A 14,655-nucleotide genomic window follows, 5' to 3' on the forward strand; every position below is an offset into this window, starting at 1 on the left:
AAGTCACAAACTCTTACTGCCCTTGAGAAGCTTTTCATTTTCAAGTCCAAAGATGTTCCAAAATAAGAGCTTAAAGGTCCAGAAAGGTATTTGTTTGCATATAAGGTGAACAGATTCAATGTACTAGAAAATCAATGAAAATACTTACATAAAGTTTTCTGCTCATTTTTGTGGTATAGGTGTGTATATTATATTACATTCCTGCATCAACTTCAGGGAAAAAGCTTCAAGGATCATTAATTATTAAATTTAAGTAAGTAAGTAAGTAAGTAAACACCTGATGTCCTATATGTTTGTTGCTGCCAACAAATCCAATGAAAACATCACAACCAAAAGTCTTGGTTTATTTACTATGTGTGGCATTCAAAGCTCATTCATCCCTACTGCAGACATACAATAAATATTAAGTAACATTTTTATTTTGAAAAGGCCAAATTTCATTTTTAAAAAAATAAATAGCTGCACTGCTTTTGCATGTTACTAAAAAAACAGTAGATACTGCATTTATTGGTGAATATTTTCAGCTGTTGTTTACCTCACATTTTGTGCTTTAGCACCAACTTCCAGAGGGGGAGTGCACGTGGGATTTGAGTTAAAAGAGACAGTTTGTGTTCATTGCTGACAGACCACCATCAGCCTGAAAACAACAAGCGAGACCCACTGCTGCATTTTTCATTTTTTTTATATTTCAGACTTCGGCTGCACTAACTCTGTCAGGATGGATCAATTGCTGGATTTAGTGTTTTCTTCGGATTTGTTGACAGAAAGATACATTAGTTTATACTTTAAAATCACTTTGAAGAAAAGCTGCTGATGACACAAAAGCTAACTAGCATCCAAATGAAAAAATAAAGCCAGAGTTATGGTACTGCTTGCAAAGTTTAATACATCACTATACAGTTATCTTAACTCAACAAAAGTAAACCATTAAAAAATGGAAAATCATAAGTACAACACACACTCAGCATTTTGTACATATATGCCCCAAGCATCCACGTGACTTGTTAGAACTCAAGTTTGTGTTAAATATATACTGTATGTATTTATATATTTTTAATATTGTCATGACATCTGTACAGAGGGAATCAGGCTACAAATCATAACTTTATTAGTTCTTTTTTTTAATATATCAATAACAGGCCACTGTGGAAACGTAGACATCGTACAGTCAAGTCTTGTGTGTAGCCCAATCAAAAGGCTTAAAGCAACATGTTACATGCTTTGGCTGTAAAACAAACTTCTCGCAGGAATAATAATAATGGTAATAATAATAATAATAATAATAATAATAATAATAATAATAATGGTTTCAATCTGAATAATATACACACATACACAGAAAAATGTACAAAGCATCATGTGCTTGATATCCTGTTGGATTTTTGCTTCGAGATCTTGCGAGATAGTTTCACATTTTCTGTTTCTGCGAATGTTGACAAATGAGAGAGAGGGTGACAGACTGAAGAATAATGTCACCTTTAAGTTCTTGGTGGAGCTGCATGTTCGACCTTTCTGAAACACCGCAAGCACGGGTTTTCACTTTCTACGTCCTCAGGTGCAGCGCTGAGCTCTGGGAACAAACTCCTCCAAGAACTGTGAAGGTGACATTTTACAAACAGCAGCATGTGTGTGTGTGTGTATGTTTAGGGGAAAGGGGGTAGTAAAGCAAACAAGGCTACTTGCTACAGCAGCCAGTGAAAGAGACAAAACCTCCTCCCTCTGTAGCATTAAAGGCAGCAAAATAATGACAACGGTGAAGTAAAATCTAGGAAGAGGACAAAATGTCATGGATGCCCGATTGCCACATCTGATACAGGAATACCAATTTTAAGAGTAGAAAGGAGAAAAGAAATGGAAGACAAAGCAAAACAAGATAACCCTCATTCACCTCTTTTTTCCTCAAATGTTTTTCTTTTTTTTTCCTTTTTAAAACGCAGCAACTCTTGGCTCATGGTTTTTATCCTCTCCCACCTCTCACTGTTTCACGATGGCACTGTGTGCCCGTTCATTCAGAAACACTCTTCAGCATCAAAGTTCTTTGTTCAAGTAAAATACCAGACAGCCAAGGCTCTCTTATTTATTTCACAGATTATAGCAAGCACAAGGGGTTCATCTGACCTGTATTATTATTATAATAATGATAAGAAAAAGAATGATCATCACAATACGAATCATAATTTCATGAACGGGAAAAGAAGAACATTATGTTAAGAGGTGAGATGCAGTTATTAAATAGATGTAAACAAAGACTGTTCTGGTTTTCCCAGGAAGCACGATTAGACCCAAAGGTGAGTTTCACTTTGTTTCACAGTAAATTACAGCACAATCTGTGGCAAAGCAAGAGCTTTGTGTTAACTGAAATTAAACCATTGTTGTTGTTTTTTTCCAAGCAGATCTAATATTTGCAGTATATGTAGAGAGAAGAGAAGATAGCGGACAGTCAGTCTGTTTTGCCTGTGTTGCTGTAATTTGTGTCGTTTCCCTCCCGTCGGTGGGGTCGGCAGTCGCCTTCGTAAGGTCAAACATGGAATAAGAGAAAATAATACTCAAGCAGATTAATTTATAATATCAACAAACCTTCAGCATCACACGTACTGCAGTTTGTATTCTGATGTCATTAAACTCTGCACATGCAATTTGGAGAGGAAACTCAGAATACAGCGATGGCTGCAGAGCGACAGACTTATGTTAAGGAACTGATAAAAGGGGGAAACTGATCAGAAATCTGCACTTTGAAAGGAGGAAAACACTCAAACAGGGTTTTGGTGGATTTTAGTTTGTGTCTAGGTCTGTGTGGGTTAATGTCTAAAGCAGGATACGAGCAGCTCCGAACACAATGGTCTGAGATCAATAAGAACAATTCAAGTAAGGCAACATGTTGACATGAGATGACGGAATGGACGCTGAATGTGGTTGGTTTTTTTTTTTGTTTGTTTTCTCTATTTATTCTTTAACTTGTGTCATTTGCAGTGATGTGGGTTCACCTCATGAAGTGGAGCATCGTGGGCAAAGCTCCACTCTGAGAGAGTTTGGCCTCTGTGAGCGTAGCAACCTTTAACACGCCGAAACACCGAAGCACGAGTTCCACTCTCGGTGATCATCTGCTAAATCCTACGGAAAGTGAACGGGGGCTTTCGTACGTCGAGGCAGCAGCTGCGTTAAGCTTTGACTGGAGCACAAACTCCTTCACATACAGCCTCCTCCGCTCGCGTCCTGTGCCTGGCCGGCTCTCTACACACCGAACAGCTCGACCTCCGGAGGTGATTCGTACAGTATGTAAACTTTGTCACTCGATGTTTGCTGCGTGGTTCAGTGCGAGTGATTGGCGAAGGAAAATACCAGCAAGTATAGTGGACGAAGTGGCGAAGCTGTTGTGGTTGGCAGTTTTACTGACATTCAGTACATTCTACTTGAATATTCATGTGTGTGTGTGTGCGCGCGTTTGTGAATAGAGAGAAATTTGGCAGAAAGCGTACAACCAGTGACTTCTACTTTTTTAAAAAAGACTCCTCCTGGTCAGTGTGTATTTTTACGTCACCTCTTTCAGACCAGATTGTCCACTCGTTTGTTGTAGTGCAGGATGGTACAGCGATAATATCAGTAGTGCTACAAATAGCCGCAGTTAGCCCGACAGCCGCGAGAGCTGGGGGTTTGCAGTTTTTCAGTGGAACCCGGCCAATCACCAGTCTGCTTTACATTTTCAGGCTGATTGACATGGCAGAGTGGTTTTCCAGCAAGTCCCCACCCTGGTGGTGGAAGCTTGCTGGAGAGTAGGTGGATGAGGGGAGGGGGCAGGTGGGCAGAGGGTTCATGGCACTGATTCTTCATCTCATTTAGTCCGTTTTGCTTCCACATCACCGCCACTGAAGTCACAGTCCTCGACCGAGAGGGTGGGAACGAACCTCTGCCTCCAGTAAAAGCTCCGTGTTTTTACCTGTGTCCATGAAAAGATGAGGGGGTTTCACTGTGACGGGGTCGCTGCCCTACGTTTGTGTAACTGGGTGATCGCATGTGAGCTCCACCCCTCTTTATCCGTCACACTCATCTGAAGAGACACTGAAGGAAAACAGAGACATCGTCAAGTTGCATCCAAATCAGAACTTGCTCACTCTCCTGAATAAAGATGCAGTTCTCCAGGTCGCAGCTTGATCGAGAGGGATTATGGGTGGGGGAAAAAAAACAAAAAACAGGCAGAACGTCGTGGAGCAGGAGCAGTACAGACTTGGAGATGGAGGACAAAAATGTGGGCAGTGCTGGGGGCACAGTGCAGCTCTGAACTGTAGTACAGAAGATTGAAAATCGTAGCCCCCTCCCTCCCAATGACAAGGAATGGATCCTCCTCTACAGCTTTAGGCAGATGAGAAGGTAGAAGAGACGGAGGGAAAGAGCGGGAAGCAGTGCAGAGGAGTGTCGGGGAAGGGTGAGGAGGCACTTACTTGTCCTCTGTGTGCTCAGGGATGCCAGCGGCGGCCAGCGCAGCTCGGTACTGCAGCAGCACACCTCGGACGCTCTTCACGAACCCCTTGGAGAGCGGAAAAAGTGGAAAGCCGATGTCCGGGTAGCCGCTGCCCTCTGGGAGGAAGCTCCGGTAGCTCTTTCTCCGTTTCTTTGGTCGCACCACTGGTTGGCTTCCCGCAGAGGCCACGCCTCCTCCGCTGATCGCAGCAGAGCCCGATTCGGACGTCCCGCCGCGAACTACGGCGCCTGGAAGTGTAGAGCCGGCCCTGCTCTCAGCACCCAGAGGGGCGACGCCCTGCGTGCTGTCACAGTCTGAGTTCTGGCTCAGCTCCTGCTGAGAGGCAGCTGTCGTGGAGGGACTCAGCCCTGAATCCTCCAGCTCCTCCTCCATAATACTGGTGACTCCTGCTCCCGTGACTCCCTCCTCGCCAGGCTTACTGGGGCTACTGTGGGCCACCGCCACGGGGCCCGAGCCCAGGGGCAGCTGCTCGTCCAGCGGCTCCGCTGACGAAGGCCGCTCCTTAGAGTGTGAAGCCCTGCAGGACATGTGCGCTGCCTGGCCCCTCTCCGCGGAGTCGTGCAGCTCCAGCCACACCTCCAGACGGTGGACGAGCCGCCAGCCGCTGCAGCCGAAGTGCTCCTGGATCTCCTGCTTGAAGACGTCCACGGGATTCTGCAGCAGCTGCGTCATGGACTGGACCATCTTGATCAGGGCCATCTCGTTGTAACAGCGGCTGTTCTCGTATCCCTCCTGGAGGCCCCGGTCGCTGTCGAAGCCAGCCTCGTTATAGTAAGGCTCGTTGACGAGGATAAGGCCTGAGGAAAAAATACACGTGTGCTAAAATGTGAGATCAAGAACTGAACTGCAGATTAATACTTCAAAAAAGTGCAAAGTTGAGAGTCCAGTCAAGCTTTTTTTTCTTTTTTTTTTTGGAATGCCATTCTTCGCCTACACCAAGCACTATGAATGGCCTTTTAACTGTGCATAGTGTTTTATTTGTTAGGATCCCCATTAGCTGTACTCTAGAGCACCACTAGTCTTTGTTTGTGTATAATTAAAGCTGCTTTGATTTGCCTATATAGATTGCATAGATTTAAATGCGTCTAAACTATAATGTTATAAAAACACATATTAAACTTTTAAAAAGCCGAACTGATGCTATCATACACATATTATACAAGCTGGGAAGGCAAGTTATTCAAACCCTCAAAAACAAATTATTTTTAGTCTATTTTGTTAATAATATTAAGTCTATTTCAATTTCACTTAGATTTCAATGAGATCTGGAGAGCCAACTCAAAATAAACCATGGCAGGAAACAGGTCCAACAGGTTCAGTGGCTATTTCACTGTGTGTTGGAGGGAGAACATGCTCTTCTATGAATACTGCACTGTGTTGTTGAAGTCTCATCAGTGACAGCAAAAAGTGAATTAAAATCTGGACTTTCTGTCGGTTCAGACACGTTTCATAGAGGCGGTGTCATGTCTGTGTGCGAGAGTGACAGAGTGACATGTTTGGTGGAATGACTGTGTGCGCGACGCTGCACTCACAGCTTTAAGCAAATTAACACATGAATAAAACATTTATGCGCTGCAGATAAGAGGGAGGAAACAGAGTGGGGGGTGTGTGTTTACTGACCTTGTATGGAGATGAGGACCTGCAGCAGACTGGACTTGCTGGTCCACCTCTCGGTGCCCTGTGGATCACATCAGGAACAGAAATCAGCAACAAAGTGAGACAGACATGCAGCATCGTTGTGCCCTGTCCTGTAGAAAGTGCAGCTGTCTGTAAGGTGCATGTCGTATAAGGAGCAGAGAAGCAAACCAACAAGTCCATATTTATGACCAGTCAAGCTCTGTGATCTCTGGTTACTACATACAGCGCTCATAAAAATCCAGACATGGCTCCAAAGTAGAGCTGCAGCTAATTATTATTTTCATTATTTATGAATATTTTAGTTCAAGTGAATCAATTAATGTGATTTTAACCCAAAGATATCCAGTAAACAATGACAGAATCTGAAAGGAGCCATACTGATCAATTTATATATCAATGAAAAAAAATAGTCTGTGTGCAGCCTGTTTATACAATGCTGTTGAGATCGAGAAGTTAAATATCTGAACAGTGAATATTAATAACTGTGATAAAATCTGTCAAGTTTGTCAAACAAAAACAAAAAGTGGTTAAATAAAATCAGGGTCACTCGAGTCACCACTCACTTTGCCAATCCAGGTGCCCAGCAGACTGACGCAGACTTTGCCGTTGTCATAGAGATTGGGGTTGAGGCGGCCGCTGCACTGCGACAGGTAGCGGAACAGCGGTGGCACAGCTGGATAGATGTTTGGCAGCTGGATGTCAAACAGGAAGACACCGTCCTCATAGGGCGTACGAGTCGGCCCTTTGATCAGAGCGGAGAACAGGTCCTGTGTCGAGAGAGCAAAGCAGCTTGTGACAGGGTTCCTGGTGCTAGCTGTCAGCGGAGAGACGGTTTGATGTTCATGGAGAATATGATGAGACAAAAGAATAAAACTGCACAACATACTCAAGCACATTACCTTGAACCTTTCACTTTCATTTTTATGCATCACTGTAAATACTAATGTCTTATTGTTACTCATAAACAGACAAGATGTAGCTTCGATCCTTCGTTTATTCTTTAACTTTTACTAACCCGCTACAGTACCTCTCATTTGTCCTCCTACTTATTGCTGCTGTGCTGTCCATCAAAACGTTCAGAATTTATCATATGAGCTCATGGCATTATTTCACAGTCACAATTTTTTTTTAAAAAGAAGCTTTTTAGCTTTTTTTCAAATTGTGACTCTGAAATGATGTATGTTACAGTAAGTATTATGTGTATGATTATGTATCATCTGTGGAAAAATGCTGCTAGAGAAATTTGTGCGCACAAATATTTGAGTAGAATAAGTATGGATAACGAATTATGGCCCCTCTATTCACCTGTACAAGCAGGGCTGAAGCAGTTTTGTGCAAAATCTTATAACTGTTCATTAACCTTATTGAATTGAATCTGTATAATTAGTTTAATAACAACCCAGCAGCAAATTCTGAAATGATAATGTGTAGTTACTTATTAAATCAGGTCCTTTGATTTCATGTCCTACAGAGACAGTGCAGATTTACCACCAAAGATCTAGAGGCTGCCAGCCAGTAAAGGTGTTGTTTTTTTGTTTTTTTTACAGAGAAAAGGACACGAATCATTCAAAATTAACCAGGTGACAATATTGACATGAGACTTGACCAAAACCCACCATGCGATCTTCAAAAGTTTTGACCATGATGCCATCTGGCAGTGACGTCGCTAGGAGAGCCATCTCCTTCCTCACTGTGCTGAAGAACTTCTTCGCCTCTGCCGGCTGAAACTCCATTTTCTTGAACGAGTGAGTGTCTGCGTCAAAGAGAGGAGACACCAGGTGATTGAACAGCTAAATGGGAAGAACAGAAAAGTACAACTCGGCCATCTCCGGCTAAAAGATGAGTGTGCTTGTCTGTCACGGACGAGTATGATTACAGAATGGACATGGGAGATGGCAACTGTCACTCATAGTAATAAAGAAATGTGGGGTCTTCTCTGTGTGTGCGTCTGAATGCACACATGGCGGGTTCACTTGCTGAGACATGAGTTTAACATAAAAAACACAATGAAATTTGAAGCCCAAACAAAGGGAGAGACAGAAAGAAAACGAGGAAGAGCAAGAGCCGCTAACCAGGAATCAAATCCTCAGTCATTTCTCACCTGGTGCCCACTCCAGCACGGAGAACACCTCTCCTTTGGCACTGGTGAAGGTGACGCCAGGTTTGCCACCACTCTGCTGGCACAGGACTGGGGTGTCGCTGAGAAACTCACTGGGCCACTCCTGTCCACCCACCGGTGTCTGAGGCTCCTGCTGAGGCTTTTCCTCTCCAGCTCTCTCCACCTAAACAGTAACACGCCAGCAGGTTAAAACACAACCACAGGAGGTGTCACAATGTCATGCTCGTTTAATCTTATTTAGACTGGACGGGAGAATCTGCGCTGCACAGGATGAATCGACTCTGCAGCGTTACAGATCCATGTAACACCAACCTCTGGCCCTGCTCCCGCGCTCCCCCCCGCCTCCACCACAGCCTCCATCTTCTCCTCCTCCACGATGGCCACGTTATCCAGCGTCTTCCTCAGATTCTCCTGCAGCTTCTTGATGTCGTCCAGGAAGCGTTTCTCCTTGGTGGGCTTCTCGGGGGCTGTGGGCGTCACCGAACTGACTACGTGAGCTGTGGATGACGGCTCGGCGGAGGTCGGAGAGGTCGGAGAGCCGCCGGTCCACAGCTGCTCCACAGTCATGTTCTTCAGGCTCTCCAGGATCTTCAGCGCCTCCTTCAGCTCCCTGAAGCCCCGAGAGGCTCCGTCTTTACTGCTCTTCTCGGCTCCGTTGACAGCCCCTCCTGGAGTGGTTCCTACGCAGGCAAAAGTAACAAGCTTAAATCAAAATACTGCACTAGTAATAATTAGACACGTCAAACATTACAAAGGTGGAACATTTCCTGTTGACAATCCCCATTAAAAGACCAAAATCAGTGTTATAGTATCTTATGTCCTGATACTTTCTGACTATTACTACTATTTAAAACCTGTAAACCTGGGATTTACATATTTTAGTAAAAGGTTGAAGTAATTTCTTAAAACAACTGGGCAAAGAGAAAATGTTGCATATCATGGGCCTATTCAGCAGTGGATTAAGACACTTGATTAACTAATGAATATTTACAACAGCAGGATAGTGAACGTGGGTCGGACTATAAATACACGCTATAATAATAAATGTCCATCAGTGCAATGACGTGTCTCATGGACGTGCTTTTAAATGGCTTTGATTATACAGACAAAACTTGTTAATAGGATCAATTAATTTTTGATATCGGCCTTTTAAATTGTTGACAAGAAGACAACCCGTTTCATAACACAATAAATTGGTGTGATACTGGTAAGTAGATACATACAATAGAAGGCTGATTCACAGTGAGACACCATGCCTACACAGAAATACAAACTAAATACTATATGACGAGTACAAAAACTTCATTGATTTATCCAGTTCATATTTTTGTAGAAAGATTTTTTCTCATGTTTTATTTTCTCGTACGTTTTATTACATTCATTCATTTCCATCGTCATTTATACTGCATGCAAGTTAATAGCGCATTGAGTTTTCTTTAATAACCCACATAAATAACGCAGTAAAGTTTTATTAGTACTGTGCAGGTAGACGTGACATTATTTATAGTAAATGCTCTAAAAAAAAAAGAGGCTCACCTCCTGCAGAGACAGGACTGGCTACAGCCACAGATGCCTCTCCCTCCTCTCCTGGGACTCCTTTAGTGGGGCTGGTGACCCCAGCTTTACCCCCCTCCTGTGGGGTGATGATGAAGGTCGAGAAGCCAGTGGGCGTGGAGGCTGGGGTCGCCGTGTCGATGACGAGCGTTGTATTGTTGACGTGGCTGTCGTCCTCGGTGGTGAGACCGTTATCCGTCTCCCAGCTGTCGCTCTCATCCTCCCACTCCTCAGTGGACAGGACGCTGCTGGTCTCCTCCACCGAGTCGTAGTCCGTCTCTTCGATCTCAGACTCCACATTGTAGAGGTGCTGTGCAGGAGATTTTTTTTTAGGAGGAGACCGTCAGCGACACACGTCTCGCAATCATTTCAAAATGTGCAGTGAATGTCATCAAACATTTACCTGTGGCAGGACGATGGTCATGGAGTTGTCGGCCCACACCACCTCCACTTTGCTGCTCACATCCACCCTGGACACCTGACCCACTGACGTCTGACGGAGGGAGAGGAAAACATTATATATCAAAAAACATACTGCATGACGACATTGTTGGATATTGTCTTCTAGCTACCTCCCTGCCGCACTATAGTTGCACTATACGATATTTTTTTATCCATCACAATTGTTATGTTTGCACTTTTGTTGACTGTTTTTATTCTGTTTTTGTACAGCCTTTTAGATAAAATGTTTTTTTTTAATTATTAAAAACAACATACTGATTAGTTCAACTGAATATGCTTACAGCCGACACAAGCACAACTTTGACATCTCAGTCTGAGCAAGATTATTGTTATAGCTTATTTACATTTATTGTTATTGCTTATTTGTTGATGAGTTATAATGTTACAGTATGTTTTGTGTCAAAACTGTTAACCTTACTTCATATGTTGTGTCTTACGTTTGCTCACAGGCTGGTGATGGCAGGTTAAAAACATGACCACGTTCAGTGCAGTTCATGTGAAAAAAGGATTTTTTAAAGTTGTTCTCACCTCGTTTTCACAGTCGTTCTGTCCGTTCTCAGAGTTCCATATCCTGATGACGATGTCAGTGGTGCGGAAATGAAAATCTGGGTGATCTGCGATGTCGTACACGCTGACGTCCTCCTCCATACCAATAACCTTAATTAAAAATAAAACCACCCAGGTATCAAGACATGAAGACAACTAATGGCACATGATTATATGTAGTGAAGTTACCATGGTTACCACAGACAATTTAATCCCCCCCCCTCCCTCTCTAACACACTCAGACCATTAAGCATAAACACTTGTCTTGTTCTCCTGACTCACCTCCACGTCGTCACTGGAGGAGTTGAGTTTGATCCACTTGACGACACATGTTCTGCCCTTGTGATCGCCCGACTGGATGACACCGTAGACCCCTGGGTCCTGGAGGGCTTGGGCTGAGGCAGGCAGACAACCACAAAGCACAGCGTCAAGAACAAAGCCAGGCACCGCTTTCATGTATTTCATTCATTGCATGTTTTTGTCTGGAAGAAAATGGAAACTGGCTCTAAATAATTTCTCCAGTCCAATTCTCAGACACACAAGCTCGGCATTGTTTCAGCAAGTACTGTAACCTAGATAGGGAAGGTGCTACTGTAGGTGGTGGAGTGGCCTCTATATATAAATATATACTGTACATATAAAAATATCATCACCGTCCACAAGGACAAAAATCTGACACATGCTGCTGCTTCACTCATCCAAAAAGTCAAACTGAAGAACTAAATCAACAAATCATCAAAGTCATCATTATGAAAATATTTAATTAAATTAGGTTTTCCTTACGTCGTTTGTCTACTACAAAGTCCCCGGGACAAAATTCATGGCTGTCGAGGTGCTGGATGGGGATGAGGTCGTTTGATCGGATCCCCTCCTCCACTCGCCCGTCCTTCCACATCACATCAGCCGTGGTCTTTGTGGACACGACTTCCACTGCCACTCTGCACACACACACACATGGATAAATCAGACTTGTATATTGTGTTTAGTGGCTCAGATGTGAATGTGTATGATTATAAAAACTAGGCCTTGCTTTTTTTGTTATATCAAGGACTGTTCGCCCATCACGAAAGAAAGAAAAGCTACAGTGTAATAGGTCATTCCTGCTGCTATTTTCCCCTCCACTTACAGTCTTCTTATCTACTGAGCCATTTACAGTATCTTCACCCGGCCACTACATTTGTCTCTCTCCTTGGCGTGTGTGCTTCCTCTATCTACCTCACTGCCAGCCTGCTCTGCTCTTTAAATCGCTTGTTTCTGGGTCATTAAATTTCAGCTTGTGGAAAATTAAACTATCAAAAAGGATGTCTGATTCATTCATGCTTGCACCTTAGCCAATGTGATTCTTAGCCAGACACTGACTGTCTCTATCTTGCTCAATGGAGGTGAAACACAATGACAATTGAAAAAAAATCTTTTACTTAGGTCTCCTGTTGAGCCTCCTTTCAATTACTCAATGCAAAAAACATATAATTAAATTATGCACTCGCAATCAAGTGACAGTGATGACTACAAACTGTTTGACTGGTAATACACCTAAAATGGTCTAGCTCTAGTACTGCTGTCATATTTATTTTGTCTGACATCTTTTCATTTACAGTGAAAACTGAATCATGCCAACTGAAACTGTTGCCATCAACCGACACTGAAGACTTACAACTTCCTGCTTTGGAAAACTTATAAAACATTGCTTTTGAAAAAAAAAATCTAACCTACATGGCAAAGAGCAGAAAACCTGCAGTGTCATGGTGCCTTTGGTTGAGTACAACAGTGTGTGTGACGCAGTGTAGTTGAGGAAATGACACAGTCAGGAGTCTGCTGTGAAAGTCTTGATGTGCGTGTTGTCAAGCTCCAGTGTCACTGTCAGACAGATTGAGACATGAGCCACCTGACAAACAAGAGAGAGCCTGAACAGACAGACAGGCGCAGCGTTTTCTCCAGGAAAAGCAGCTATTGGCTGCTTTCACAGTCGGTAACAGATGATGTCACTGGTCTAATTTTTACTCCAACTTCCTGACACAGAAGCAGGAGAGGTCACTAAATGTAAGGGAGTGTTGGGAGCACAGTCACTAAACCATCAGTCTTCTGCCAAATGTCAAGACACTGAAGTTGTTCTTCAGATTTTTAATTTAACAGGCACTGGTGAGAAAGAAAAGAACAGAAAAGAAAAGAAAGAAAGAAAGAAAGAAAGAAAGAAAGAAAGAAAGAAAGAAAGAAAGAAAGAAAGAAAGAAAGAAAGAAAGAAAGAAAGAAAGAAAGAAAGAAAGAAAGAATCTTCCCACCGGTCTCCAGGCTTGAACTCGCGGGAGAACTTGGTCCTCTTCTTCTTGTGCTTCCTCTTCAGGTTGCGGATGGAGAGAGGGATGCTCTTCTTACGGTTTGTTCCCAGACCTCCGCTCTGAGAAGAGGCTGTGGAGCTCGCCGATGATGTCAGAGAGCTGCAAACACGGTTACAGTCACAGGATGATTATTCAGACAACATCACACAGGATGATTTTTGTGCTACAGGTTAAGAACCGTTAGACTAAAATAAAAAGTGTTTTGTATCAAATATGCAGCAACATGTGGATCCTTTCCAGGATCAACTGATGAATGTACCTCAAAAGTGTCTTCAAATGATAAGCTTTGTCCAAACAGCAGTCCAAAACAGTAACAGATAGATATAACAGCCAACCTTCACCGCCAAAAATAATTTCTGCTGAAAAATATGATTTTTAACTTTGTCTCTTACAAGTTATAAAGTGTCTTGTTGAGGTGATGTTTAAGAGACGATGATTCAGCTCTTATTTTTTATGCTGATTTTTCTTTTATGCTGAACACACTGTAACTTTTAGAGATGTGGGTGAGGCACCCAGCCAGGCATCTGCCTTCAGCTGCCAAAGTGGCAAACACATTTTCATCACTCATATTTAAACTTGTCCTGTTTAACTGAATCCAACATTTCAGTAATGAAAAGGTGATAAAGTATAATCAAATATAAACCTAATTAAAGTGTGTGCCGCGTGTTAGTGTCTGTCTCCCTCTGTCTGCATCACACACAAACACCCTCATGAGAAGGATTTCATTAGCAAGTAGCTTGACTTCAATAGTACAAATTAAATTTAACAAAGCATAATTGACATTGAGAGACTAATGTTATTAGATTCCCACCATGCACCTGCAAAGTAACACACAGAATAATGAGCTATCATTCCTGCCAGAGTGGGTCATTTGACTTTAAATAAACCGCTGTGACAGATACACCGGAGACAACTACAGTAAGATTTTAGCCATTGACACTGCAGGTGAAACCTCAAATGGTTACCAGCCTTGGGTCGACTCCCCTCAGAGACAGAAAGGAGAACATTTCATCTTCAAACTTTTTGTTGCTGCACTTTTGCATCAGTTCACATCAAACTTTACAAAAACTCACATTAAACTCTTAACGGCCAAAACCTGTTTCTCATTCGGTGCCTCTCACATTTCCACACAAACAAAACACCAACAGACCTGGTGTCATCAGTGTCCTCTGCAGCCTCGTCGTCAGCGTCCTGCTCCGCGTGCTCAGCGGAGGTGTCGTTGGTGTGCTGGGGGTCTGGGGGGTTCTGGATGGCCACCACAGGTCCGTTGTTGTTGGAGTGAGATGAATCCGTCTGCTCTGATTTGTGTTCACCTGGTGAGAGACAGTGAAAGACGCATTTAAATTTAAGGTGTGGAGGGGAAAAAAAACACATGATGATCATAAAGGCGAGGTCATGTAGAACAGCTTTACAGATTACTGATGTTCACACAGCTGGAAAGGAACATTTCACATTTAACAATAGAGACACAGTCATCCTCTATTTTCCTGAGTCATGCAGCTAATGTACAGTTGAAGTGCGCT

The 14,655-nt window shown here is 43.0% G+C and overlaps 1 protein-coding gene across 1 annotated transcript in view; it reads right to left on the reverse strand.

Moving 5' to 3' along the window:
- Positions 1-3,560: 3,560 nt before the first annotated feature.
- ube2o (ubiquitin-conjugating enzyme E2O) overlaps positions 3,561-14,655 on the reverse strand; it is a 32,502-nt gene continuing 21,407 nt past the window's right edge. Inside the window, exons 10-23 of the mRNA XM_085773934.1 lie at positions 14,283-14,445; positions 13,076-13,231; positions 11,580-11,734; positions 11,079-11,191; positions 10,779-10,907; positions 10,192-10,281; positions 9,771-10,098; positions 8,547-8,914; positions 8,217-8,397; positions 7,732-7,868; positions 6,679-6,882; positions 6,098-6,155; positions 4,437-5,274; positions 3,561-4,056 (exon numbers count right to left, since the gene is read on the reverse strand). Coding sequence (XP_085630060.1) covers positions 4,029-4,056; positions 4,437-5,274; positions 6,098-6,155; positions 6,679-6,882; positions 7,732-7,868; positions 8,217-8,397; positions 8,547-8,914; positions 9,771-10,098; positions 10,192-10,281; positions 10,779-10,907; positions 11,079-11,191; positions 11,580-11,734; positions 13,076-13,231; positions 14,283-14,445 — 2,948 coding nt within the window. The 3' untranslated portion in view covers positions 3,561-4,028. The remainder of the gene's footprint in view (positions 4,057-4,436; positions 5,275-6,097; positions 6,156-6,678; positions 6,883-7,731; positions 7,869-8,216; positions 8,398-8,546; positions 8,915-9,770; positions 10,099-10,191; positions 10,282-10,778; positions 10,908-11,078; positions 11,192-11,579; positions 11,735-13,075; positions 13,232-14,282; positions 14,446-14,655) is intronic.

The sequence above is a fragment of the Trachurus japonicus genome, chromosome 1 (assembly GCF_045865225.1).
Source record: "Trachurus japonicus isolate A0001 chromosome 1, Traja_1.0".
Lineage (NCBI taxonomy): Eukaryota > Metazoa > Chordata > Actinopteri > Carangiformes > Carangidae > Trachurus > Trachurus japonicus.